The sequence below is a fragment of the Equus przewalskii genome, unplaced genomic scaffold, assembly GCF_037783145.1.
Source record: "Equus przewalskii isolate Varuska unplaced genomic scaffold, EquPr2 ChrUn-13, whole genome shotgun sequence".
In the NCBI taxonomy this organism is placed as follows: Eukaryota; Metazoa; Chordata; class Mammalia; order Perissodactyla; family Equidae; genus Equus; species Equus przewalskii.
Genome location: NW_027228750.1, coordinates 721,814 through 747,523, shown reverse-complemented (window position 1 = coordinate 747,523; position 25,710 = coordinate 721,814). Strand labels below are relative to the sequence as shown.

General features: G+C 45.2%; 2 protein-coding genes across 4 annotated transcripts in view; both read right to left on the bottom strand.

Moving 5' to 3' along the window:
* Window positions 1–13,447, bottom strand: part of LOC103548375 (NBPF family member NBPF8-like) — an 18,427-nt gene extending 4,980 nt beyond the window's left edge. The window contains exons 1-8 of the mRNA XM_070607619.1: window positions 13,294–13,447; window positions 12,431–12,482; window positions 11,447–11,610; window positions 7,682–7,873; window positions 6,560–6,608; window positions 5,718–5,932; window positions 4,570–4,621; window positions 3,623–3,794 (exon numbers count right to left, since the gene is read on the bottom strand). Of these exons, the coding sequence (XP_070463720.1) occupies window positions 3,725–3,794; window positions 4,570–4,621; window positions 5,718–5,932; window positions 6,560–6,608; window positions 7,682–7,873; window positions 11,447–11,610; window positions 12,431–12,482; window positions 13,294–13,447 (948 nt within the window). The 3' untranslated portion in view covers window positions 3,623–3,724. The remainder of the gene's footprint in view (window positions 1–3,622; window positions 3,795–4,569; window positions 4,622–5,717; window positions 5,933–6,559; window positions 6,609–7,681; window positions 7,874–11,446; window positions 11,611–12,430; window positions 12,483–13,293) is intronic.
* On the bottom strand, window positions 8,534–25,710 carry LOC139081581 (putative NBPF family member NBPF5). Of its 3 annotated transcripts, XR_011536702.1 has the most exons (8): window positions 25,569–25,710; window positions 25,259–25,468; window positions 22,981–23,083; window positions 21,222–21,424; window positions 13,294–14,369; window positions 9,904–12,482; window positions 9,671–9,781; window positions 8,546–8,572 (listed from the first exon to the last, which is right to left on the bottom strand). XR_011536702.1 is itself a non-coding variant. In XM_070607628.1 (5 exons), the coding sequence occupies exons 1-5, from the start codon at window positions 25,684–25,686 to the stop codon at window positions 14,314–14,316; spliced, it is 690 nt and encodes a 229-aa protein (XP_070463729.1). In that variant the 5' UTR covers window positions 25,687–25,710; the 3' UTR covers window positions 12,517–14,313. The 3 variants fall into 3 exon arrangements, 1 of the variants encoding a protein (XP_070463729.1); XR_011536701.1 differs by having other exon boundaries at window positions 8,534–8,572; window positions 9,671–12,482; XM_070607628.1 differs by lacking the exons at window positions 8,546–8,572; window positions 9,671–9,781; window positions 9,904–12,482 and having other exon boundaries at window positions 12,517–14,369.

The following is a 25,710-nucleotide window of genomic DNA, read 5'->3' as shown; positions in this document are numbered from 1 at the left end:
TAAATGAGACCCCAAGAGCTCCCTTATCCCTTCCAGCACGTGAGGACGGAGCGAGAAGACAGCCTCTGTGAACCAGGAACGGGGCTCTCACCAAACATCAAGTGTGCCAGTGCCGTGATTTTGGATGTGTCAGCCTCCAGAACCGTGAGAAATAAATTTCTGTTGTGTTAAGTCACCGAGTTAATGGTGTTTTTGTGATAGCAGCCTGAACGGACTAAGAAACTATCCTTGGCCAAAAAAACCTGGCGTGGAGCCTAGTTTCCTGCTCAGGCCCCTGTGGAAAGTGAGCAGGAAAGACAGCGACTGAGCCAGTGAGGCTGAGTCTTGGCTGGGATTGGGGAAGCCAAGGAGAAGGAAAAGAGAGGCTAGAGGGTGAGAAGACAACTAAATGGCCCAATATCTGATGGCACTTGTCAGGGCTACGCCTCCCCTGACCCTCACTGAGACTTTCTCTAGAACCTGTCCATGAGCAACAGGACACTCCTTGTTGCCCCACCTCCACTTGAGAACATGGGTCTCTCCTCCTTCCTCAGATGACACCATCACCTGAAGGATGAGCACCAGGCAGCTCCAGGGCCCAGGAGGAGATGCTGAGAGCGGTGGAGGGTGAGGAGGAACAAGACCCAGAGGAAATTGATGTCAGGGTTTGGAAGCTCAGTTTTAAGCAAACCTCAGCATCAGTGGATCCTGATGAGAAGAAAACTGAGGACATGGTCTTGGAGATGAGTAGAGATGATGAATTAAATGGAGTACCATAAAAGAGACGATTTGTGCACTTTACGGATGAAGGTGGCCCTTCATTTTAAAAACAGGAAAAAAACTGAAGAATAAGCAGGAGACTGAGCTATGCACCAGTGTTTCCTTTGGGACTGAACGTGCCGAATACAGTGTTACTGAGGGCACCTAATGGGGGAGAAATTGGCCTGATGATGGATCGTGAAAGGAGAGGGGGAAATGGGCAAACGTGCCTTTCTGAGAGCAAGGGGAGATGGGGTCCAGAGAGAGGGGAGACCATCAAGACTGCTCTTTGTCAGACGGAACAATGCACGTGGAATCATTTTGTAAGTGTTAAAGCACCAGGAAGATATGGGGTTAGATATGTATACTCATAGTTGTTATCAAGCAATTTTTATTGAATCAGACACTGTGGAAATTATGTCCTTAATACTCCCAAGAAACATGGAATGCAGACATAATTCTCAGGGGTTTCAGATGAGGGAATTGAGATGTAAATTCCTAAGAGGGTAAACAACCTGGCCAAGGTGAACAGCCAGTAAGATGCAAACCCGGGACCTGGGGCAGGGCTCATCCTAAAGCCCAGGCTCTCACCACCTCGCTCTATCAGAGCATCATGGGTTTCAACCTGACCTGAAGTGAGCACAGGAGAGGCCCCATTGCCGCCTCCCCACAGCCCTGTGATGCCCAACACATGGACTAGAGCTCCCTATTTCTCTTTTCTTCCTCACCTTGGAAGAGTGGCACTTCTAGAAGCAGTGTTGGCTGCAAAGCTCTAGATGGTGGAGGAAAGGCCAAGCAGGGCTTTGCCATCCCCGCAATGAAACTGGTCCAGGTCCAGCTGCAGATAATTTCTCACCTGCTGCTTGGCTCCAGCTGTGCTTGTGAAGTTTGCATCTCTAACCTTTGGAAACTCAAGTTTCCCCTCAGAGGCACCTGCTGACAAGCCTCCCAGGGAGGAGCTGAAACAAGAAGTGGTTTCAGTAGGACCAATCCGAGTTTCCCTTTGCTAAGCTCTCCCAGACCACTCATTTCAGAAGCCCCTGCTTGTCAGTGAGACCACCCAGTGACCCAGGAAACAAACGCAGACTTCATGTATATGAAGGAGATGTCGCCATGATGTGTGTGCCCGGGGAGGCTGAGATGGCAGGTGCCCAGACTACAGTGTCCCTGAAGTGGCCAATCACCCACTGGAGTCCAGAGGGCTTTGCATGGGCAGACGAGGTCATGCCTATTACTCTGTTACTAGTAACCTTAGTCCAGGAGCCTACAGAGACCGTTCTAGAGAGGGCTCAAGAGATGGGAGAGAAAGGGCTGCTGATGTCTACCCAGAAGAATAAAAGAAGAGGAGAAGAAGTATGGTCCCAAGGCTTCAGATTCCAGTAGAAAGGGAGTTGGGAAACTGTAGACCAAGGACCAAGTTATGGAATATTTGCAAAGTTTTGGAGCCTTTTGACCTTCCCTGTCTGTAACATTTTACTGCCCCTCTATCACCCACACTTATATATTCTATTGCCACATGGAGGGATGTACTAGCAGCTGTAAGTAATGTGGTAGGGGTCTGAGTCCCTTATTGGAAACTTAGGGGCCAGGACTGCTACAGAATCAGACTTTGTATGGTTCTTCTGGGACGTAATATGGTACACAATCCTTATATGACACACTCCTCCTTGGGGTCTGGGCAGCAGTCCCTAATCAAACATGTTTATATTTCTTCTGTGAAATAAAAACATATTCTCAGAAAGAGGGCTAACCAAAGACCTCAAATAGCCTCAGACCAGTCCAGGTCAGGCTAAGGCAGGGTCATGACCCCCTGGGCCTACTCCACACCACTGTGCATTCCCCTATCTTCTCCTCTCTACACATCCTCATTGCCGCCAAAGTTGAACTGTTTCTTAAAAATATCACTTGGGATGGTGTTGCCATGTAGATCCTGACAACATACTCTATGAGACTCATCATCATTGATGTCTGGATTCATCAATCTCCTTCTGCTTCTCTGATCCTGTCATCTCCACACGATCAAACGTCTCAACAATCTAATCACCCAGAAGTCCTGTTCTCATCACGTTCCAACTCTACTCTGGCAAACTCCTTCCCCGCCTTTGTAGTCCTTCAGTCTTCTGGCCTCATGTTCTGCTTTGCTCACAAATTAGGCGAGGGTCCTATCAGACACACTGGTTGTTGACATTTACATGATAGTAGAACACTGAGACGTGACTCATGCTTGAAGCTCTAACCCACACATGGAAGAAGTCACTGGGCCTGCACATAGGATGAAAACCATGGCCATTCATGGAGGAGGGGAAACCAGAGCCAGAGCTTTGGCTTCACTGAAACTAATGGGCTCAGGCAGGATGTGGCGTCAAGGATCTCATTTTTAAATCTTCAGAGGGAGGTAGTCACTCCAGAGGAAGTGGAGAATCATCTTTGAACCCGAAATCATGAGAACAGACCTCCAGAATAATTGAGCAAAACTGTTGGCACATGTGGATGGCCAGAGAAGAGTGGGAGACACTGCTTAGGAAGAGCAATTAGCAAGAACACTGCTGGAGATGAGATGCGTCATCTTAAAGAAAGAGGTCTGACAAATACCTACTGTGCCCCTGCTGTAGTGGTGGCTGTGAGGTGGTTATGATCCCTTCTCTCTCCCACCTGGGGAACAATGGCTTGCAGATGCCACTGAGGGACAGGCTGAGAGGGACATAGCTAGGGACTAGGGTGACAGCACAGCTCCCAGGCCCTCCTGAAATCTGTACTTAAAACTCTGTCCAAGAGCCTGCAGAAATGATATCTCTCTACCTGGCCAGCTGTGGTGAGCACAAAAAATATGGAGGCTAACTGGGAGACCACTTGGATTTATCTGCTTTATAATGGGAGTACTCACTGGCTGCCTCCAGAGCCAAGCTGACTTGAGGCTCATCACATGGAAAGGCAGTGCTTCTGAGGGGCTCCCCGGAGGCAGACAGATCACAAGGACTGGAAGGAGTCAAACTGTGTTCACTGATGGATCTTGAAGGATTTCATTCACATTCACCTCCTGCAGCTCCCTCTCCAGACTGGGGAGAGAGGGAAGAGAAAAGAAGAAATCAAGAGGGATTAGACACCACAGTATCCCAGCTGGTTCTGATTGAAGGGTAGGGTCCAAGGGACTGGGGCAAAGCCTGGCTGTCCTGGAACAGGAGAGAGGGAGAGAGAAAAAAAGAGAGTGAGCAGAACGTGCTCAGTGCACTGGACAGACAGTGAGGTGATGATGGGGCCTGCACTCTCCCTGTAAGGCAGACTCATCGCACTTGGAGAACCAATACAATGGCTTCCAGTTTGTGAATACACTGTGTTGAATTTACATATGGCAGCCCAGTGAATGCAGGCTCCAGAGGCATTGTGGACTCCCAGAGATCTTGTGCCTTCTAGGCCATTTTCTGTCAAGATTGTGACTTGCTATGGTTTTTTTTCTTATTATTTTTGTCTAGTCCCTTTTTTGGCTATGCTATACCTATCAAGGACCTAAGGCCAACAGTTGGGAAAGCAGACATGCACCTCATCCTTGTTTTAGCCTTCCAAGAGAGAACAAGGGATTTCTTTAAGGGCAGGAAATCCCTGAGACTGCTTAGTTCCCCTTGTCAGACTGAGGCCACAAGTACCACGAAGACAACAGACAACCTCGTTCAAAGGGCTTTGCCATCCTTGCTTGAGTGACTGAAATCACACAAGGGGCAGTGTTGGTTCCCCCTTGCATGTGAAACCTGGGGCTATTTGGCCCTCAGGGTCTCTCTTTCAGGTACTCTCCCCACACTTTACCCTTGCTTATTAGCCCTCCTCATTCACTGTTACCTGGGGGTCAGTGATTCTTGTTCTTCCTCATCTTCATCGTCTTCCAGATTTTCTGCAAACAAAATTCAGAAATGTCCAGACGGAGATGAAATAGTGCCCCTTCACCCGTTACAGACACAAAGGCCTGCCTGGGCATGGACAGCAATGACCTGTGTATGAGGTCAGGACACACTGAGAGAATTGTGCTGACAGCCCCATGTTTGACTTTGAAGGAATGGCCTGGGAGGGTGTACTGACCCATCAGGCAAAATGTCCTTGATCTGCTGGACCCCCATCATGGCATGCTCTGAGTTTCACTGGGAAAAGATCAAATATCTTTTGTCTCCAGATCAGCGGGTACTTTTCCAGTTTCCCTCTGGAATTCTCTAGTTCTATCCTCACTCCTTCCACAAAGCTGGTTCCCAGTCTCAGTAACTCTATGTCCACTCAGAACTCCCACATAGACCCTACTCCTTTCTCTAAAAGGAGGATAAAAAACCCCATGACTCACCCCTCCATACGTCCCGGGACTTCACAGGGTCCTCCAAATTGTCTTTTACAATGTAAGAGGGGAAAATTTTCTTTGTGGAAAGTGTTCTATTACAAATCAACCTATCTGCCCCCAGATGTTACGATTTTAACTAAATAAACCCCAAATGGTTAGGGGTATGATACTTTTCTGAAGTACATTTGTGAGTATTCCCTCCTTTAATAGTTACAGATACCATGCAAGACATCTTTTGACCCATTTTACAGATGAGGAAACAGGAATCCAGGAAGGAGAAATCAATCACTCGCCTGTAGTTATAAAAGCTAGAGCTCAGGCAAGAGCCTGAGGAGCTCACGCTCAGTCCAGGACTCTTTCACTCTAACAAGCTGCCTCCTGTCACGTCCTCCTTTCTGCAGTGTGACAACAGGTGGAGGCTGCCTCCTGCCTCAAAGGGCACGATCCCTCAGGGAGGAAGCAGACTCTTGGAGCACTATGACGTCCCCCTGTGCATTTCTCCCCTCTCCTCCCACCCAGCCAGTCGTGGTCCTGTCACGGCTCCAAGTGCGATGCGGACACCAGGACAGCTGGCAAAAGCATTACGAGGGGAGATGCGGAGGCTCTTGTGAGCCAGGGGCCTTGGAGGGGCTCAGTGCAATCAGGGCCTGTGGGGCCCCCTTACCTGGGCTAAGCTTGCAGACAAGGTGCTCTGCCAGCCTGCGTCCCTCAGCCAGTTGTTCTCGGAAGCCCTGTCCCCAGTCGCTGCCAAGGTCACTGTGGATGAGGAGGTCCCTGAGGTGCTGATGGAGGAGGACAGAGACCTCTCTTCCTTCCCGTGATGTCTGGCGTATCTGGGTCAGCTTTCCTGCATGATCATGAATTAGGAAATGGTATTTCCTAAGGCGGGAGAGAAGAGAAATCCTCAGAATGGAAATGGGGTAATGAGAGATGATAAGGAGTTTGAGAGAGATTTCTGTGAGAATATCCCCAAAAGGCCTTCCAAGTAGAAATCTGCTCATTTTTGGTGGACCACATTTTTTCTTCTTTCCTTTTGCATTTTACACACAGTGACCCAGTAAAAACATGCTCCTGAGACACTGGAGACTCTAAGAGATCTTGTAACTTCTAGGCCTCCTCCTCTAAAGGTTGAGACAAAATATGAGTTTTTATTTTGCCTGGTTACTTTCCTTGTCATGAAACACCTGCCAACAAGCTCAGGCCCACATGCAGAGAGCAGGTATGGATCTTACTCTGGGTTTTGACCCTCTGGAGGAGAAGAAGGCATCTCTGAAGGGGCAGGACGTATCTAGGACTGGTTACCTCACTGTGAGTGAGACAGACTCCACATGCTACAAAGAACATGGATGATCCAGACTGGGGGAGTGGAGGAGACCAGCACAATCAGCCAGTTTTGTGCCTCCTTGCATCAGGAAAGTAGCTACTTTTGACCTCTGCGTCTGTTCTTTCCAGAACCCTCTCTGCATTTGACTTGTACATTACTCTCCTCTGATCCTTCATTGTTACCTGGGGGTCAGTGATCCCAGTTGTTCTTCAGCCTCATCTTCATGGTTTTCTGCAAAGAAATTGAGAAAAGTCCATTTAGACATTAGCTAGTTCCACTTCACCCATTACAAATGCAGGTGCCTCTCTGGGCATGGAGACACGAATTATCTCTACATGAGTTCAGAAAGGTGTCATGTTTTGTCTGTAAAGAAATGGGCTGCAGTGGTATTCTGATCGATCAGGCAAAGTGGCCCTGATCTGATGGATCCCAGAATGGCATGCTCTGGGTTGAATTGGGCAAGGAGTTAAAAATTGATTTTGTTACCCAGATCAAGAGATGCTTCTCCAGCTTTCCTAGGGGCTCCTCCCACTCTCTCCTCCCTCCTGCCACAAGGCTGGTTCCCAAGCTCAGTGACTCTGTGTCTCATCATGCCTTTCACAGAGAACCTCCTCCTTTCTCTCAGGAGAGGAAAAACAATTCTGTCCCACGAGTCTCACATGACTTGGTCCTTTGTGGGGACTTCCACATCTGCGTCTACTGTTCACCAGGAAAATTCTCTCCATGTTAAGTGCTAAGTATTCTAGAGTAAACCCACATCCCACTACCAGATCTACCATACCCAGGACTGAAATCAACCCCAGTGAGTGACTCTAGCATTGTGAAAGTACACTCATAGACATTCCCTATTGGAATGCTACAGCTACCACGCAACACATGTGTTAATCACATTAGAGATGAAGAAACTGAAATCCAGGAAGGATACATCCATCCCTCGCCCACTGCTAGGAAAGACAGAACTCAGCCTGGGAATGTCCACGCTTAGCTCAGGGCCCTTTTCACTCTAACTAGCCACCTCCTGTCACGTCTGCGTTTCTGTGCTCTAATACTGGGTGGAGGCTGCCCCCTGTCCCAAGGGCCATGGCCCATCATGGAGGAAGCAGGCACGTGGAGCACTATGACCTCCACCCTGTACATTTCTCCTCTCTGTCCTCCCACCCAGCCGCTCCTGGTCCTGTCATGACCCCAAGTGTGATGTGGAAACCAGGACAGATGGCAAAAACATTATGAGGGGAGAAGTGGAGGCTCTTGTGAGCCAGGGACCTTGGAGGGCTCAGCACAATCAGGGCCTGTGGCCGCCTTACCTGGGCTGAGCTTGCTGACAAGGGCCTGGGACTGCCTGCATCCCTCAGCCAATTGCTCTTGGAAGACCTGCCCCTGGAGGTTGTTAAGGTCACTGCGGGCGAGGAGGTCCTTGAGGTTCTGATTAAGCAGGACGGATAGCTCTCTTCCTTCCCGTGTCTTTAGGTGTAACTGGGTCAGCTCTCGTGCCTGAACTCAAATTAGAAAATCAAACTCCCTGTGGTGGGTTAGAAGGGAAAATTTATAATTGGAATTGAATCAAAGGTTCCTAGGACCTCCACAGAGGTTTCTATGAGAACATCCACCATTTGCCTTCAAAACAGAATTTTGGGACATGTTTGGTAAATGCATAAATATTTTTGAAAGTTACATCAGTGGCCAGGCAATACCAGCTCCTGAGGGATTGCAGACTCCAGCGTTCTTGTACCTTCTAGGCCACCTTCTCTCAATATTTGACATAATGCGATTTTTTTGGGGTCTAGTTACCTTCCTTGCTGTGAAATACCTGCCAACGACCTAAGATGAACTCTGCAGAAAGCAGATACGAATCTCACCCTGCCTTTTAACCAACCATCCATGAGAGGACACGTGGTGTCTGTGAGTACAGGAAATCCATGAGAGTAGTTAGTTTACCTTGGTTCAGACTAACTCCACAACTACCAGAAAGAGACTGCACAACCCCCTTAAGAGGGCTATGTCGTTGTTGGTTGAGAGAATGACAGGAGTGCAATCTGCAGGTTTGGGTGACCATCACATCATGAATGTGGTCACCTTGGCCCTCTTTGTTCTTTCTAGGACCCTTCCCATTCTTTACCTGTCCTTTATCCTCCCCTGATCATTCATTTTGGACAGTGGTTCTTTCTCTTCCTCATCCTCCTCGTCTTCCTGATTTTCTGCAAAAAAAATTCAGAAATGCGTAGTCAGACACTAAGCAGTTCCACCTCACCCATTGCAAACACAGGGGCCTGTCTGGCAGGGAGACAGGAATACCAGGGACAATTTCAGGACACTGAGAGAATTGTACTGAAAGGTCTCATAGTTTGTCTTTAAAGAAATCGCTTGGCTTGGTTTGATGAGCCGTCACATAAAGGTCTTTGATCTGGTGGCTCACCATCATGGCATGCTTTGCCTATAATTGGCCAAAAAGTTAAAAATTTCTTTAGTTCCACAGATCGCCATATACTATCCCGGCTGCCCTCTGGACTTCTCCCTCTGTCGCCTCCTCCTTGCCACAAGGCTGCTTCCTAGGCTCAGTGACTCTGTCCTGCCACAGCTCTCATACAGAATCTCCTCCTTTCTCTAACGAGAGTGCAGACAACCCTGTGGCAAGTCCTTCCAGACATCCAAGGCCTTCCTGGGCACCTCCGAGATGGCTTCTTGTGTTATCAGGGGAAATTCTCCATATGGAAAACGTTTCAGTATAAACCAACCTTCCCAGCACCAAGTTCTACTGCATCAGGCACCTCATCCAACCCCACGTGGTGAGGGGCGTTCATTTTTCTGAGGTGCATTTGTAAACATTCCCACATTTGATCAGGACAGCTACCGTGAATAGATAATTTGAACCATTTTAAAGATGAAGAGACAGCTATGGAAGAAGTAAAAATCAATAACTCTTAGCCTGCTCTTTGTAAAGCCAGTGCTCAGGCAAGAGCCTGAGAAACTCCTGCTCAGTCCAGGGGTCTTTTCACTCTAACAAGCTGCCTCCTGTCATGTCCTCCTTTCTGTGTTCTAACACTGGGTGGAGGCTGCCTCCTGCCCCAAAGGCCATGGTCCATCAGGGAGGAAGCAATGATTGCAACACTATGACCTCCACCTGCTGCATTTCTCCTCTGTTTTACCACTCAGGCAGACCTGGTCCTGTCATGGCCCAAAATGTGACATTAAAACCAGGACAGCTGGGAAAAACATGACGAGTGACTGTATAGAGTCCCTTGTGAGCTGAGGACGTGGGAGGGGCTCAGTGGAATCAGGGCCTGTGGCCGCCTTACCTGGGCTCAGATTGTGGGTGAAGCCCTATGACAGCCTGCATCCCACAGCCAGTTGCTCTTGCAAACCCTGTCCCTGGTAGTTGTTGTCGACGAAAATAATCCATAACCAATCTATAAATGAAAATTTGGGTGAGTTTATTCTGAGCTTAAATCTGAGGATTATAACCCGGGGCCTTTCTTCCCGAAGGAAGAAAGGGCACCGAAGAAGTGGGGTGCACAGAGTGGTTATATACCCCCAGAGAGGATGTTTCACATAGGATTGAAATGTCCCTTTTACAATAGTCTCATGACTGCTCTGTCGGCACAGCCGAATGATGGACACAGCAGGTAGGTCTTCTGTCTCAGTGAACACAGCAGGGTGGCAGTCTGTTGTCTCCAGCTGAGTGGTCACAGGTGAGCTGGGTGGTCAAAGGTGAGTGCAGCAATCAGTTCCTAGCCTAAGGAAAAATGCTTATCCCTAAGGAAATTCTAATGTGGGGGGAAGCTGCACCTTTATCTCAAAGGCCTTTGTTCTGGCCATAGGAAATGTCTAAGCAGATATACAGTGCATGCTCAATAGCCACAGTCAGGCCCTTTTGGAAAAAACAAAGTCAGGCCGAATTAGGTTTATACCAAATGGCTTCCTGATATACTCCAATATCCTATTGCTTGCCATTTTTATTTGTCATTGTCAAGGTCATTGTAGTGAGTAGGTCCTTAAAGTGCCGATTGAGTAGGACAGAGACATCTCTCCCTTCCCCAAACTATACAAGCACAGGGATAGCAATATTCTTTGAGCAAAACCAGCGTCTTCTGAGAGGAACACTGCAGGAGGCCTCAAGTTGGGCCTTGTGAGAAGCGGCCGGGCTTGCCTTCTTGAGCCATCAAGCAAATTGACCCAGCCCTGGTAGATCGTCATCCCCATAGCCTCTGCCCTGAGTTGAGCAACCAGTTAAACATGTCTTTCTTCCCCAAAAGCACAAGGAACATGTCAGCAGCCTTCAATAGGTGTTGCTGAAAGAGTCAGCTTGGCCCCAGCAGACACCCTGGTCTTTGGTGAGACAGATGGGATTATACACCAAGACAAGACTGATGGATGGAATCCATACACCCCACGTAGGAAAGCATATTTGGCGCTTTCGAGAGGCCAGGGACCTGGGTGATTCATAGAGGTGGGGGCACCAGGGCCCATGCCTTGATTTCAGGGCAAACTCCAGACATGGAAAGACAGAGGTATCTTTGTCTTTTTCCTCAGCAGACTGCTTAGCAAGGACAAGATGTCTCAGAGGTGAGAGAGACCGGAGTTCAGAGCTGAGGAACCATGGTAACAACATCTCCAAAGAGATAGGCAAGACTACCACCCTACTTGGACAGTCATTAATGCTCAGTTCAGGAACTCAATTAGGAAGAAAATTACAGGAGAGATCAGAGGGCCATCTTTATAGAAAGAGCTCATGGAGACTCCCGTTGTGCACAAGCATCAGCATGGCTGGAAGCGTGTTATGATCTCTTCAATCTCCCCACTCTGGTTTACCTGGTGTTCACCAGCCTGTACTTGGCATTGGGCCCCAGGGTGACAGAGATTTGACCTGGGACTTGCAAGGGTGTACAGCTACTTGACCCACCCGATGTCTGTGCTTACAACTGAATCTTAGATTCTGATTCAAACCATGATGGGTCTCCAGGGCCTGCCATCAAAGAGACATTTCTGTACCTGGACAGAGGTGTGAGCACAAAGAACTTGGAGGCTACCTGGAGAACATTCGGAGCTTGTCCTCTTTACAATAGAGTACTCACAGGCTCCATCCAGACAAGAGCAGATTTCATGCTCATCAGATGGGATGGTGGGACTATCGGGAGGGAGGCAGGAGTCAGACAAGTCATGGTGACTGGAAAGAGTCAAATACTGTTCATCCAAAGAATCCTGGAGCATATCATTCATTTCCTCCTCCTGGAGCTCCCTGCTGAGCCCAGAGGCACAAAGATAACAGAATATTAAACAAGGAAAGATTGGACACCACAACATCCCAACTGGTTCTGACTGGAAGACTAAGGGAGATGTCACAGAAGGTAAAGAGGGCATCCCTTGAAGTAGGAAGAAGATAACAATCCTTGTATGACTGCAACTAAGTGACGCTGCCGTGGTGGTGGGAGAGAGGGCGGCAGGTGCTCACTGCCCTGTCCAGATAACAAGTTAATGAGGAAGGAGACTCAGCTCTCCTCTATGGCACAGTCATGACACAGAGCACACAACGAGAACCACAGGAGCTCCTACAACTCCAAAGCATAACTTCTGTTCCACTTTTCTTACAGAGGCCCAGTGAGTAAAGGCTCCTGGGGCATTGTGGGCTCCCAGACATCTTGTGCCTTCTAGGCCTGTTTCTCTCAATACTGTAATACCATATACACATTTTTGTCTAGCTATATGTCATGCTATGAAATTCTCACCAAGAAACTGGCCAAATGTGCAGACAGAAGTTATGCATCTTATCTTAGTTTTCCCCGAACAAGAGAGGACACATGGTCTCCCTGAGTGCAGGAAATCTCTAAGATTTGTTACTTTGCCTTGTGTCAAACTGATTCTAGGTTCCTAAACTTGAGAAATTTATACCAAGTGGAAACTAACAGGACAACTCGCAAGAAAATAGACAGCATTCTTAAAAGGGGTAATTCGTGCTTGTCTGATTGGATGAAATACGTCTATTTGGCACTTTCTGCTTTTCCCAGGATTTGAGATCTTCAGATGTCACCATTGCATTCACAGCCAGGATTATCAGTTACCTGGGGGCTGTTGGCTGTTCTCTTTCCTCATCCTTCTGGTCCTTTCGAGTTTCTGAAAATAAATTCGGACAGGGCCAGTCACACAAAAAAGTTGCTTCTTGACACATTACCAACCCAGGGGCCTATTTAAACACAGGGACACAAGTATTCTCAGTGTGAGAACAGGATATTCTCAGAATATTTCAGGAGGCCTCGGGTTGTGTCTTCCGAAAGTGACCAGGCTTCCTTTCCTGAGTCATTGGGCAGACTGTCTCTGACTTCGTAGATTAATATCACAATGTTCTCTGCCCTGAACCTGGGCAAAAAGTGAACATATTATTTCAGAGGTCATGAGCAGCTCATCTAGTTGCTTTCTGGAAATGTTGCTGCAAGATTAAGCTCTTAGTCCATCAGGTATCCTGGCTGCAGTTGGTTTGGATGAAGTTATACACTGAGACTAGACTGATGGATGGAATTTATTCACTCATAAATTGGAAAGAATCTTTGGTGCCACCTAGAGAACAGGATTCTTGCTATTCAAAGTTGTGGAGGGTGCCAGGGTTCACGCCATGCATTCAGGGAAAATTCCAGAGCCATTCAAGAGGTGTTTATCTTTGACACTTAGATGGCTCCTTATTGAGGACAAGCCAACTTAGAGGAGACAGAGACTGCTGTTTGGAGTGGAGCAGGCATGGTAACGGGGATGACAGAGATTTGGCCTGGGACTCGGAAGAGTGTTGAACTACCTGACCCACCTGATGTGTATGCTTAAAACTGAGTCGTAGGTTCTGATTCAAATCAAGATAAGTCTTCAGGGCCAGCTGGCAGAGATGACACCTCTCTACCTGGACAGAGGTGTGGGGCACAAAGAATATGGACACTACCTGGGAGACCTGTTGGAGCTCTCTTCTCTTGACGATGGGAGTACTCAGTAGCTGCACCCAGTGCAGAACAGTCTGCGTGCTCCTCAGACAAGAAGACATTGGTGCTGGGAAGCTCATGGGAAGCAGACAGGTCCTGGTGACTGGAAGAAGTCATAGGGCCTTCATCCACTGAGCCCTTCAGGGCTTCATTCACTCTCTTGTTTTCCTGTAGCTCTGTGCTCAGGCCAGGGGAAAAAGGATATGATGAAACCAAGAAGGATTGCATGCCAGAGTCCCAGGTGGTCCTGATTGGAGGTGGAGGGATTGGTCACAGAAGGCAAGGGACAGTCCCCTCAAAGAGAAAGAAAACAGTCCTCCTGTGATGAGGGCAGTGTGTGGCTGCCCCAGAGGGCAGGAAAGAGGGGAGTGGGTGCTCAGTGAACTGGCCAGATAGCACTCAATGAGGAAGGAGAATCAACTCTACCTGTATGGTACAGCAATGGCACTCAGCAGACACAGAGAACCAGAACAGTGGCTCAACCATGCGCAGAAATTGTATTGAATGTTACATACGTCAGCCCAGGGAATACAGGTTCCTGACATATTGTAGATTCCCAGGGATCTTGTGCCTTCTAGACCTCTTTCTAACAATATTGTGACGTGATATGATTTTTGAGGGGTCTAATTACATTTCTTGCTATGAAATCCCTGCTAACAAGCTAAAGCCCATCGTGCAGAAAGCAGATATGCATCTCATCTTGAATTTAGCCATAGTGGAGTGAACAGATGGATTCTGTGACTACAACAAATTCCCCGAGACTGGTTAATTTCCCTTAGGTAAGGTTTACACGTATCACAAAGACAATGGACAACCTTTTAGAAGGCTATTTCCTTACTGGTTGAATGAATGTCATCATTCAATCAGCAGTTTTTGCTACTTTTGCATTTGAAATCTGTGGCTACTTTTGACCTCTTGGTATGTTCATTTGATGATCATCCTCATATTTCATCCATTCTCTTCCAGGCCCTGAGCATTCCTTGTTACCTGGGGTCCAGTGATGCTTTTTCTTCTTCATGCTCCTCATGTTCATGATGTTCTGCAAACAAATTCAGAAATGTCCAGTGAGGCATTAAGTATTTCCATGCCACTCATTATAAACAGAGTGGCCTGTCTGGTCATGAAGGTATAAATACCTATGTATGATTTCAGGGTACATTGAGAGAACTGTACAGAAAGATCTCTTATTTGTATTAAATAAATGTTCTGGCATGTTTCTATGATCCATCAGACAGTTTCCCTGAGCTGGTAGATCACCATCATGGCATGCTCTACCTGGTATTGGAAAAAATGTTAGAAGTATCTTTTGTTCCCAAGATCCATGTACTTGTCCAGCTTCCCTCTGGACTTCTACAACTGTATCATCCATCTTGACATAAAGCTAGTTCTCAGGCACGGTGAGAACTTTCTCTAAGGAGACAATAAACAATCCTCTCACTCTCCCGTCAAGACGTCTGGGGAGACTTCCAGTTTCTGGTCCACCAGGTAAGAATCTTGGAATTCATCACTCCTGTCCTCAGAACAAGAAAAAAGATGAACAAACTGAAAATAACCAGTCTTCTTAGATCCATCAGAGAATGAAGGTCAGAGAGCAAACTGCTGCCCCCCAAGCTGGAAATACAGACAGGCTAGGTGAATACAGAGAATTACAACTTATTGGAGCAGAAACCTAGGCGGGAGCCAGCACCAGAATAGGAAAACTTAACATGTAATTGACTACCTGCTAGATACTTGGTGCAGAGAAGTTTGAGTTTAATGCATCAGGGGGGCCCAGTCTTAGGAGAGCCCCCACACTTCTGGAGAGTTTTATGTCCAGGACCCTATCAGTTTCTCACAGTGAAGCCTAGAGAAAAATCTCCTTGCACTTCTGGCAGAGTGAGAGGAAAGCAGCCATTCTGAGGTATATCTAAAGCATTCTGATTTTCTTGACAAGACCTGTTCTCAAAGAAACTATTTTACCAGAGTTTAACCAACTGGGATTTAACCAGATCCCAACTTTCCTGGGATCAGTTTCCTGTAAACTGTCAATAGTTTGCTGTAAACAGGAATCTTTAAAGAAAGTACCCAGTTCCAGCCCTCTCTAGCCTTTCTTTTCCATTGAGGGGGGTAGGAGGGAGAACCCTGAGAAGTGGTGTGAAGGCCAGCACCCAGGGACACAGGCTGACTCAAAGACTGAGACCTGATCAAAAGGATGATAGAATGGTTCCACACAGACAAACACCTTACCACCACATCAGTAGGAATCTCTATGATAACAGGGCAATACAACTGAGAGAACTGCAAGGCTCAGGCCTCATTTAGGCAGAAATCTCTAGGGAAACTCAAGACAACAGGGGACACAAAACCAAATATGCCAGAGGAGATTTAAGCCTTTGACAGCTATAGCTACAGTAAACAGGAAACCCAGCCTGACCCCTAGGCAGATAAAGACAAAACCTCACACTAAGGCCTATTTACCTCAAATCCTTTACCGAGTACATCATGTTTGGCTTTTAACACAACATTAAAAAGCATGCTATTGGAGGAGTGACATCAGCATCATGGTGGAGCGAGGTCTCTCAGAAATCATTCCCTTCCAATACACAACAAAAAAAAAATCCCTACTCCAAGAGAAGACATCCAAACACAACACAAAAAATATCATAGAGACCCACCCAGCCATATGACTGTGGGCAGAGAGGCTGGAGCCCCCCTCAGAGGAGGTGGAATGTGGTAAGAGAAATCTTCTCTTCCTCCCCTAAAGACTGTGATCAGGACCACCAGAGTCCTCCCAGAGGGAAGGAATGGGGGAAGAGATGTTCATTCGTGGCAACTTCAAGGACTCCCCCTTGCAGCCTAGAGGGAAGCCCTCTACTGGGGAGAAAGCTTTTGTGGGGGGTAACCTTATCAAGCCAACACCCCAGGAGAGCAGAGTGTGAAGGCCCCAAGAGCATGCAGGAGAAAGTGCCCCTCCTCCCAGCTGCCCAACTCCAGCTCCAGCCCCTGGGATTTTGGTTGAAGGCAGAGGGCTCAGAATATGCAGCTCTTGACTCCTACCAAGTGGCGATATGTGGTAACTGCAACCAAATAATATCAGGATGCATAAGAACAGAGCCATCACCTCTAGCAACACAAAACACTATATTAGATCTCCAGACCAGAGAGAAAATGTCAAGTACCCAGAAATCAGTCCCGAGGATGCAGAAATATGTAGTCTAAATGACAAAGAATTCAAAACAGCTATCATAAAAAAACTCAACAAGGTAAAAGAGAATGTAGAAAAACCATTCAATGAGTTCAGGAGCTACTTCACAAAAGAGATTGAAACTATAAAGAAGAATCAATCAAAAATATTAGAGATGAAAGACACAATGGAAGAAATAAAACAAAATATGGATTCCCTGAATGCTCAAGTGGACAACATAGAGGAGAGTATCAGCATAATTGAAGATAAACATGTTGAAATGCTCCAGATAGAGAAGGAGAGAGAACTAAGACTAAAAAGAAATGAAGAAAGTCTCCGAGAAATATCCAACTCAATTAGGAAATGAAACAAGAATTCTAGGTATTCAAGAAGGAGAAGAGAAGGTGAATGGAGCAGAAAGCTTGTTCAAAGAAAGAAGAGCAGAGAACTTCCTAAACCTAGGGAAGGAAATCCATGTGGAAGAGGCTGCCAGACCTCCTAAATACGTCAATGTAAAAAGACCTAGTGCAAGGTATATAGTAGTGAAACTGGCAAAACTGAATGACAGAGAAAGAATACTCAGAGCAGCAAGGCAGAAGAAAATAACCTACAAAGAAACTCCCATCAGGCTTTCAGCAAATTTCTTGCAGAAACTTTACAGGCTAGGAGAGACTGGAATGGCATATTCAAATCATAGAAGGACAAAAACTTTCAGCCAAGAATACTCTATCCAGCAAAAATATCCTTCAGATATGATGGAGAAATAAAAACTTTCCCAGACAAACATAAGCTAAGGGAGTTTGTGCCCACAAGACTCCCCCTACAAGAAATCCTTAAGAAGGCCCTCATTCTTGAAAAAAAACAGGGAGGGGAAAGGGTTACAAAGCACAGAGTAAGGAGTTAAACAGGTAGACACAATCAGAGCAGGATACCAAATACTCATGTATAGCATTAAAGGCAAAGGGAAGGAAAACACCAAAAAACAAAGATAATCTTGTCATTTTAACCACACACTCATAACACAAGATGGAATAAGATGTCAGAAAAACAACTTAGGAGGGGAAGAGGAAAGGGACTGAATTGGTTTAGTCTAAGGAAATTAGAGGCCATCAGAACAGGGACTATCTTATCCACAAAATCTTGAATACAAACCTCAGGGTAACCACTAAACAAAGCAGCAGAACAGAGACACAAATAATAAATAAGGAGAAAACAAAGAAACACAACATTAAAAACTACAAAACTCGATTGGCAGACCAAAATACACAGGATGAGAAACAAAGGAAACACAGGAGAACTGGAAAACGAGTGATAAAATGGCAGCATTAAGCCCTCATATATCGATAGTCACCCCAAACGTAAATGGATTGAATTCTCCAATAAAAAGACACAGAGTGGCGAGACGGATTAAAGAACAAGACCCAACAATATGCTTCCTCCAGGAAACACATCTAAGCTCCAGTGACAAACACAGCCTCAGAGTGAAGGGATGGAAGAGGATAGTCCAAGATAATGGCAAACAAAAGAAAGCAGGTGTTGCAATTCTTTTATCAGACAAAGTAGACTTCAAGATAAGACAGACAAAGAGAGACAAAGAGGGGCAGTATATAATGATCAAAGGGACATTCCATCAAGAAGAAATAACACTTATAAATATCTATGCACCCAACACAGGGCACCAAAGTACATAAAGCAACTATTAACAAACCTAAAGAAGACATTAATAATATCAATAGAAATGCCTAAAACTGAAATTCAAAGAGGAAAATTAAGGAAAAGGAACTGAACTTCGAAGAACTGTGGGACAAGGACAAGAGGTGTAAATATGCATAATGGGAATATCAGAAGGAGCACGGACAGAAAACGGAAAGAGTATTTGAAGCAATAATGACTGAGAATTTCCTTCAATTAATTATAGACACAAAACCACAGATCCAGGAAGCTCAGAGAATGCCAAGCAGGGAAATACCAAAAAATATACACCTAGGAAAGAGTATCATATTCCCATTGCAGAAAATCAAAGACAAAAGAAAACTTTAAAAGAAGCCAGAGGGGAAAACACCTTACCTAGAGAAGAGTAACGATAAGAATTCTATCAGACTTCTCTTCTGAAACCATGCAAGCAAGGAGAGAAGGGAGTTTAAGAAAAAAACCCCACCAACCTGGAATTCTGTATCCAGTAACTTATCCCTCATAAGTGAAAGAAAAAGACAGACTTTCCTAGACAAATAAAAATTGAGGACTTTGTCACCAGTAGACCTGCCTTGCAAGAAATGTCAAAAGAAATTCCTCAGAACAAAGGAAAATGATGTAAGTCAGAAACTGGGATCTACACAAAGAAAGTAGGAGCATTAGAGAAGGAATAAATTAAAATAAAACAGTTTATTTGTCTTATTCTTGATTGATCTATGTGATAACAGTTCAAAATAATAGCTGCAATAATGTACTCAGAGATCAAAGCTTATGGAAAAGTGAAATGAATGACAGCAATGCTCTAATGGATGGGTGGAATGAATCAGGAATACTCTGTTATAATGCACTTGTGTTAGCCATGAAGCAGTATATTGTTATTTGAAAGAGGGCTTGGGTTATTTGTAAATGTATATGGCAAACTCCAGAGCAACCACTGAAAAAAATGAAAGAAAAAAAACTAGAAGTATAGCTGATGTGCCAAGAGAGGAGAAAACACTGGAATCACATAAAATTCTTTTTTACAACCAGAGAAGACAGAAAAAGAGTGCAAGACAAAAAAAAAAAAAAAAAAAGAAACCAAGAAAAAGAGCAATGAATATAAAACAGTAACAAATATGGTAGACATTAATCCAAGTACATCAACAAAAACCTTCAAAGTCAGTGGTCTAAATGCACCAATTAAAAGATAGATTGTCAGAGTGGATGAAAAAATAAGACTTAATTAGATGTTGTGTATAAGAAATCCCCTTTAAATAAAAAGACACAGATATAATAAAAGAAACAGGATGGAGAAAGACATACCACACTATCACTGATAAAAGAAAGCCACAGTAGCTCAATCAATTTCAGACAAAGCAGACTTCAGAGCAATGAAAATGATCAGGGATAAAGAGGGGTATTACATAACAAAACGGGGTCAATTCTCGAAGAAGACATAACAATTCTGAAGGTGCATCTAGCAGAAGAGTGCCAAAATAAACGAGGCAAAAACTGAGAACTACAAGAAGAAATAGATGAATCCAGTATTACAGTGGGATATTTCAACACCCCTCTGTCACAAACAGACAGAACCCGCAGGCAGAAAATCAGGAAGCATATAGTTGAATAAACAGCACCATCAATCAACTGGATAGAATTGACATTTGTAGAACGCTTCATCAAACAAGCGCTGAACACACATTCTTCTCAAGCTCACATGGAACATTCGCTAAGGTAGGCCCCGTCTGGGCCATTAAAACACACATTAACACATTTAAAATAGAAAATATACAAAACATGCTCTCAAACCACAATGGAATTACACTAGAAATCAATAACAAAAAGATAGCTGCAACACTCCAAAATACAGATGTAGATGAAACAATAGGCTGCTAAGCAACACACTGGTCAAAGAAGAAGTCCTAAGAAAAAACTAAAAATATTTTGAACTGAACGAAAATGAAAATACACTCAAAATTTGTGGAATGCAGCAAAAGCAGTGCTTACAGGGAAATTTATGGCATCGTATTGCATATATTAGAAAAGAAGGATCTAAAGGCAATAATCTAGGCTTCCATCCTAGAATACTAGAAAAAGAAGAACAAATTAAGCCCAATGCAAGCAGAAGAAAACAGTCATAAAAATTAGAGCAGAAATCAATGAAATTGAAAACAGGAAATCAACAGAGAAAATCAACAAACCCAGAAGCACATTCTTAGAAATGCCCAATAAAACTGATAAACCTCTAGCCAGATTAACTAAGAAAAAAGAGAGAAGATACAAATTACTCATATGAGAAGTGAAAGAGGGACCGGCACTACTGATCCCACAGACATCAAATGGGTAATAAAGGAATGTTAGGAGCCAATCTGTGCCCTAAAATTTGAAACAGAGCCACTACTTGAAACACACAATCTACCAAAACTCAGGCATGGAGAAATAGAGCATCTGAATAGGCTTATATCTACTACAGAAATTGAAACAATAATTAAGAACCTTCCAAAACAGAAAGCACAAGGCCCAGATAAATTCACTGGTGAATTCTATCAAACATTTAAGGAAGAAATTAGGCCAGTTCTCTACAATCTCTTCCAGGAAATAGAAAGAGAGGGAATAATCCTAACACGTTCTATGAAGTCAGCATTATCCTAATACTAAAACCAGACAAAGACGTTACAAAAAGGAAAATTACAGGCCAATTAAGTCTCACAAACACAGGCGAAGAAATCATCAACAAAATTTGACAAATTGAATGCAACAAAGTATATGAAGAATTATATACCACAGCCAAGTGAGATTGATTCCAGGTATGCAAAGGAGGTTCAACATTCAAAAATCCATTAATGTGATTCACTGTCCATCAGGGAGGAAGCAGACAGTTGGATCACTATGGCCTGTGGCCCAGTGCATTTCTCCTCTCTGTTCTCACCTGCCAGTGCTGGCCCTGTTATGGCCCCAAATATGACATGGAAACCAGAACAACTGGTTGAAAAATATCCCTTGTGAGTGGAATCTCTTGGAGCAGCTCAGTGCAATCAGGGCACATGACTGCCTTACCTGGGCTGAGCTTTTGGGCAAGGCGCTCCACCAGCCTGCGTCCCTTAGCCAGTTGGTCTTGGAAGCCCTGCCCCTGGTAGGCGGCAGGGTCCCTGTGGGTGAAGTGGTACTTGAGGAGCACAGAAACTTCTTTGCCTTCCTCTACCGTTTGCCGTAACTGGGCCAGCTCTTGAGCCTGATCTTGGATTAGGACATGACATTTCCTAGGGTGGCACAGAAGAGACCATTTAAAAAATGCAGAGTTGAACCACAGATTATACAAATTTTAATAGAGATTTCAGTGAGAACATCCCCCGAGGAGCCCTTGAAGCACAATTCGGGCACATGTGTGCTGACCTGCCTGTGGCAAAGAGAAAGAAGAAGGTAAAACCAAGGCTTCGTCTGTATCAGAAACTGCTCCTGTAGGATCCCTTGCCAGGCCATTCATTGTTTTCTTCTTTCAACAAAACCAAATGTCTCCCTAAACCTGCTTTAGAAAGATGTCCCTTCAGTTCCTTACTGAATGGCCATGTCCGTTTCCATGGAAAAATACACATAGTGCCTTAGTTAGTTAATGGACGCCGAACCAGACACAAAAATGTGGACAGGTACAGCTGGAGCTAACTGGAAAGAACACAAGAAGGACAGTGCCAAGGAGACAGCATTTTTTTAAAAAAAATTTAGATTATCATTGATATGCAATATCCCATTAATTTCAGGCGTACGTCATAGCGATTCAATGTTCATACACATTATGAAATGATCACCATGATAAGTCTATCTACCATCTATCACCATAAAAAGTTATTACAATATTATGGACTATATTCCCTATGCTCTACTTTGCATCCCCATGACTTATTGATTTTATAACTGGAAGTCTGTACCTCTTAATCGCTTTCATCCATTTTACCCGCCCCAGACCCCTCCCCACTCTGGTAACCACCAGTTTGTTCCCTGTGTCTATGAGTCTGTTTGTTTTGTTTTGTTTTATAGATTCCACATACGGGTGGAGAAAAGGAAACCCTCGTATACTGTTGGTGGGAAGGCAAATTGGTGCAGCCACTGTGGAAAACACTATGGAGGTTTCTCAAAAACTTTAGAATGACAGCTTTTTGTTGAAAGAAAGGAGGATAAGCTGTAGTCAGCCAGGAGGTGATTGTGTGAAATAAGTCAGAGGGAGAAAGTCAAATACAGTATGATCTCACTCATAAGTAGAAGATAAAAACAATGACAAACACATAGAGACAGGCGTTGGATTGTTGGTTACCAGATGGAGAGGGGGGAGGAAAGAGGGCGAGCAGGGTGATTAGGTACCTGTGTGTGGTGATAGATGGTAACTGAACATGATGTTGTCTACACAGAAATCGAAATGTATAACAATATATACCTGAAATTTGTATAATGTTGTAAACCAATGTTACCACAATAAAACAAACAAATAAATAAACACATTTAAAAAAAAGAAAGGTTTATGATGGTGGTGTTGCATATCGTGAATGTCCTAAGTGCCACTGAATGGTTCACTTGAATTTGGTCAACTTTACGTTATGTGAATTTCACCTCAATAAATTTTATTTTAAAAAAAAGAGTCAAGGAGCCTTTGAGTAATTGGAGTCCATAATTTACCAATTATTGTTCTCTAATTGTGTTATTCATATTCGTACGCATATGGCTGCCATAAAAAATTCTGCCCTTCCCCTGGCCCAGCATTGCTCCTTGCCCCCTTCAGAGATTCCTACAACTTCCCACCAGACGCCCAGCACAGATCCCCCCTTACTTGAGCTTCTCCGCTAACATTGGCTTCTCTGTCAGCTTCCCCTCCTGGAACTGCAGCTTCTCCCCCAGCACTGATTCAATGATGTCTTTGCACGCTCCACACTCTGAGGAAAGAGAGAGGCCGGCCTCAGTGGAAAGCTGGCCATGCTGCTGTGGTCACTGCCTGCAAGGGAGGAGGCAGGCTCCATCTTCTCTCAGAGGGAGATATAACCCCAGCACCAGGCTCTCCACTGAGATTTCCACATCCTATTGCTCAGCCTCCCAAATACATGGCATTTGGTCACTCCTCATTTGAGAGCTGAGCAAAGAGAAGCTCCAAGGAAGAGAAAGTGACCAGACAAGATTAGCTGGTGTTTGGCAAGGTCAGAATTCACATCCCCTGAGACTGACCCTGAGTCCTGGGCCACTTTACCAAGACTTGCAGCCTCTTGAGTAAAACACTAAGCAGAGGCATGAAGTAGCGATCCCTGTGTGCTCGGGAAGGCCCCTAGGCCTACTGACTGTTGGTTCCCCTGAGCTCAAGTACCTTAAGGATAAAATAATTTTTGAGAATATGGTTCTGTAAAGTATAATGCATAACCATACATCCGTGAAGGAAATATGCACAGACTCTAACAAAATTTGTTTTAGGGGCCGGGCCAGTGGGGTAGTGGTTAAGTTCTCATGCTCTGCTTCTGTGGCCCAGGGTTCACCAGTTCAGATCCTGGGCGTGGACCTACCCACTGCTTATCAAGCCATGCTGTGGCTGGCGTCCCACATATAAAATAGAGGAAAACGGGCACAGATGTTAGCTCAGGGCTAATCTTCCTCAAAAAAAAAAATTGTTTTAAATTAAAAATAGTAGAAGGAAGAACTAATAAATAGTGTTTAATCTGTGCAAAGAACTGCTTTAGGAACTTTAAAGAAATAACTCATGTAATTCACTGCTGTCACTCAAAGAAGTAGGCACTATGACAGCGCCATATTAACGGAGGAGGAAACTGAGGCACAGAAAGATCCACAGCTTAGATCTGAGCCCAGGAAGACGGGACCGGTGTCCACGCTCTTCACCACTGCACTGTGTTACCTTGACACGAAGATCTTGGGTGACATCTTTCTTCCTCATCATCTTCAAAATTTGTTTCTACAGTTAAGTTACGATTGTAAAAAAAAGATGTAAATAAAACTTAGTCTGTCCTTTCTCAAAACCTCATCTCTTCATTTTCTTAAATAGCAGGCTTCAATTTTTACTTTTCTGTCAGTTATTTTAATTTAACCCCTCCTACAATGGTTTGTTGGAAAATGACACCGATTCAGGCTCAGAGTCGTCAAGGTTCCTTCTAATCAACCATTCTGTTGCGCACGTGCCCCCGTTCTCATGATCCCTTTCGTCACTACAGCCCCCTCTTACTGAACAGGTGCTTGAGCTTCCAATTGCGAGGCTGACTGTGGAAGGGAAGGGCCTGCCCCAGACACTGGCTTGAGTTTTCACTGGGGCTGGTGGCCACCCCCACTTACCATCATTCTGACTTTGGGCACAAGTCTCACAGCCCAGACCCTCAAGGTCACCCAGACCTGCTGGCAGTCCTGCATCACCAAAGGTTCACCAGCTCAGAGAGACACAGAAAAGGAGGTATGGATTCTCTCATTTCCCCAGAAACACCCTCTACCTCACCACAAGAGGCAAAGTGGCTTCCTTGGACTCAGAAACAAAAGCCTGTGCTCAGGAAGCACAGCTTCCCACTCAGCAGGGTCGTCTCTGTCTTGATGGCATCACTCACGGATACCACAGTGTCAGTGAGGAGCACACTCATGTTCAGGCTCCTGTAATGCAGGTTCTATCACCTGCTTCCCCCAGTGGGTACCATCACCCCGTCTCCCCAGTGTAAGGAGCACAGAGCTTTGCTAGTGGGACCTCAGAGAAGCCTGAACTGATGGAGCTCATTAATCCCGGACATTTAGGCCAACAGTGATGCAGGATCTGATTCCGTACAGAGTGGATGCTGAGGGAAACATGCAGTTCTGTCCCTGTACCAGGAATCAATCACTGGGATTTTAACGCTAATCCCACCTACACCTCACTGCCAACCTGGAAAAGTCCCTCAACTCTTTGGGCCTCGGTTTGTCCATGCTCAGCAAACTGAGGGTAAAAACCCACTTGTACCTTTCCTGGATTGTGGTCAGAATTAAATTTATTTTGCCTCAGGGAACAGAAGAAAAGGTATGGAGAGTTTCTAGTTTCTTAGAGGGAGCACAGTGGTCACTCATCACTCTGGTGACCATGACCCTGTAGGACTTACTGTATTTTTGCAGCTCGTTGGCCAGGATGTAGGTGGTGGACTCAGAGACAAGGAACTTCTCTTTGAGGTCTCGAAAGTCCTGTTTGCTTTGTTCCAGCTGAGACTGAAGCTCCTGGTTGATTTCCAGGAGGGTCATTTCGGCCCCCGGATCAGACACAGGGCCAAGAGAAACTGCCATGGTGACGTGGGGCAGAAGAGGTAGGGCAGGGACTGGGGAGAAGAGACCCAAACACAGAATGGGTTAAAAACAAGTGAAAGCAAATAGGTTTAATGAGGACTGAGGGGTATGATCCAGGAATTCTTAACTTACTGTCGGGAACAAGTTGATCAACACCCCACAACACTAGCGAGTCTGTAACCCCCAAAACAAGGTTCAAGACGCCAGAGCTCAGAGCCAAAGGCACTGCCTCTAGCTCACACTCCAACATGAGTGACGGAGGGAGGACCCAGCG

Coding starts and splice junctions, on each gene's coding strand:
- LOC139081581 (XM_070607628.1), bottom strand. CDS start 25,686: ATGTTGGAGTGTGAGCTAGAGGCAGTGCCTTTGGCTCTGAGCTCTGGC. Junction 23,084..25,258: donor CAACGAGCTGCAAAAATACA/GTAAGTCCTACA, acceptor CTCTTTCCTCAG/AGTGTGGAGCGTGCAAAGAC. Junction 14,370..21,221: donor TGCCCAAAAGCTCAGCCCAG/GTAAGGCAGTCA, acceptor ATTTGTTTGCAG/AACATCATGAACATGAGGAG.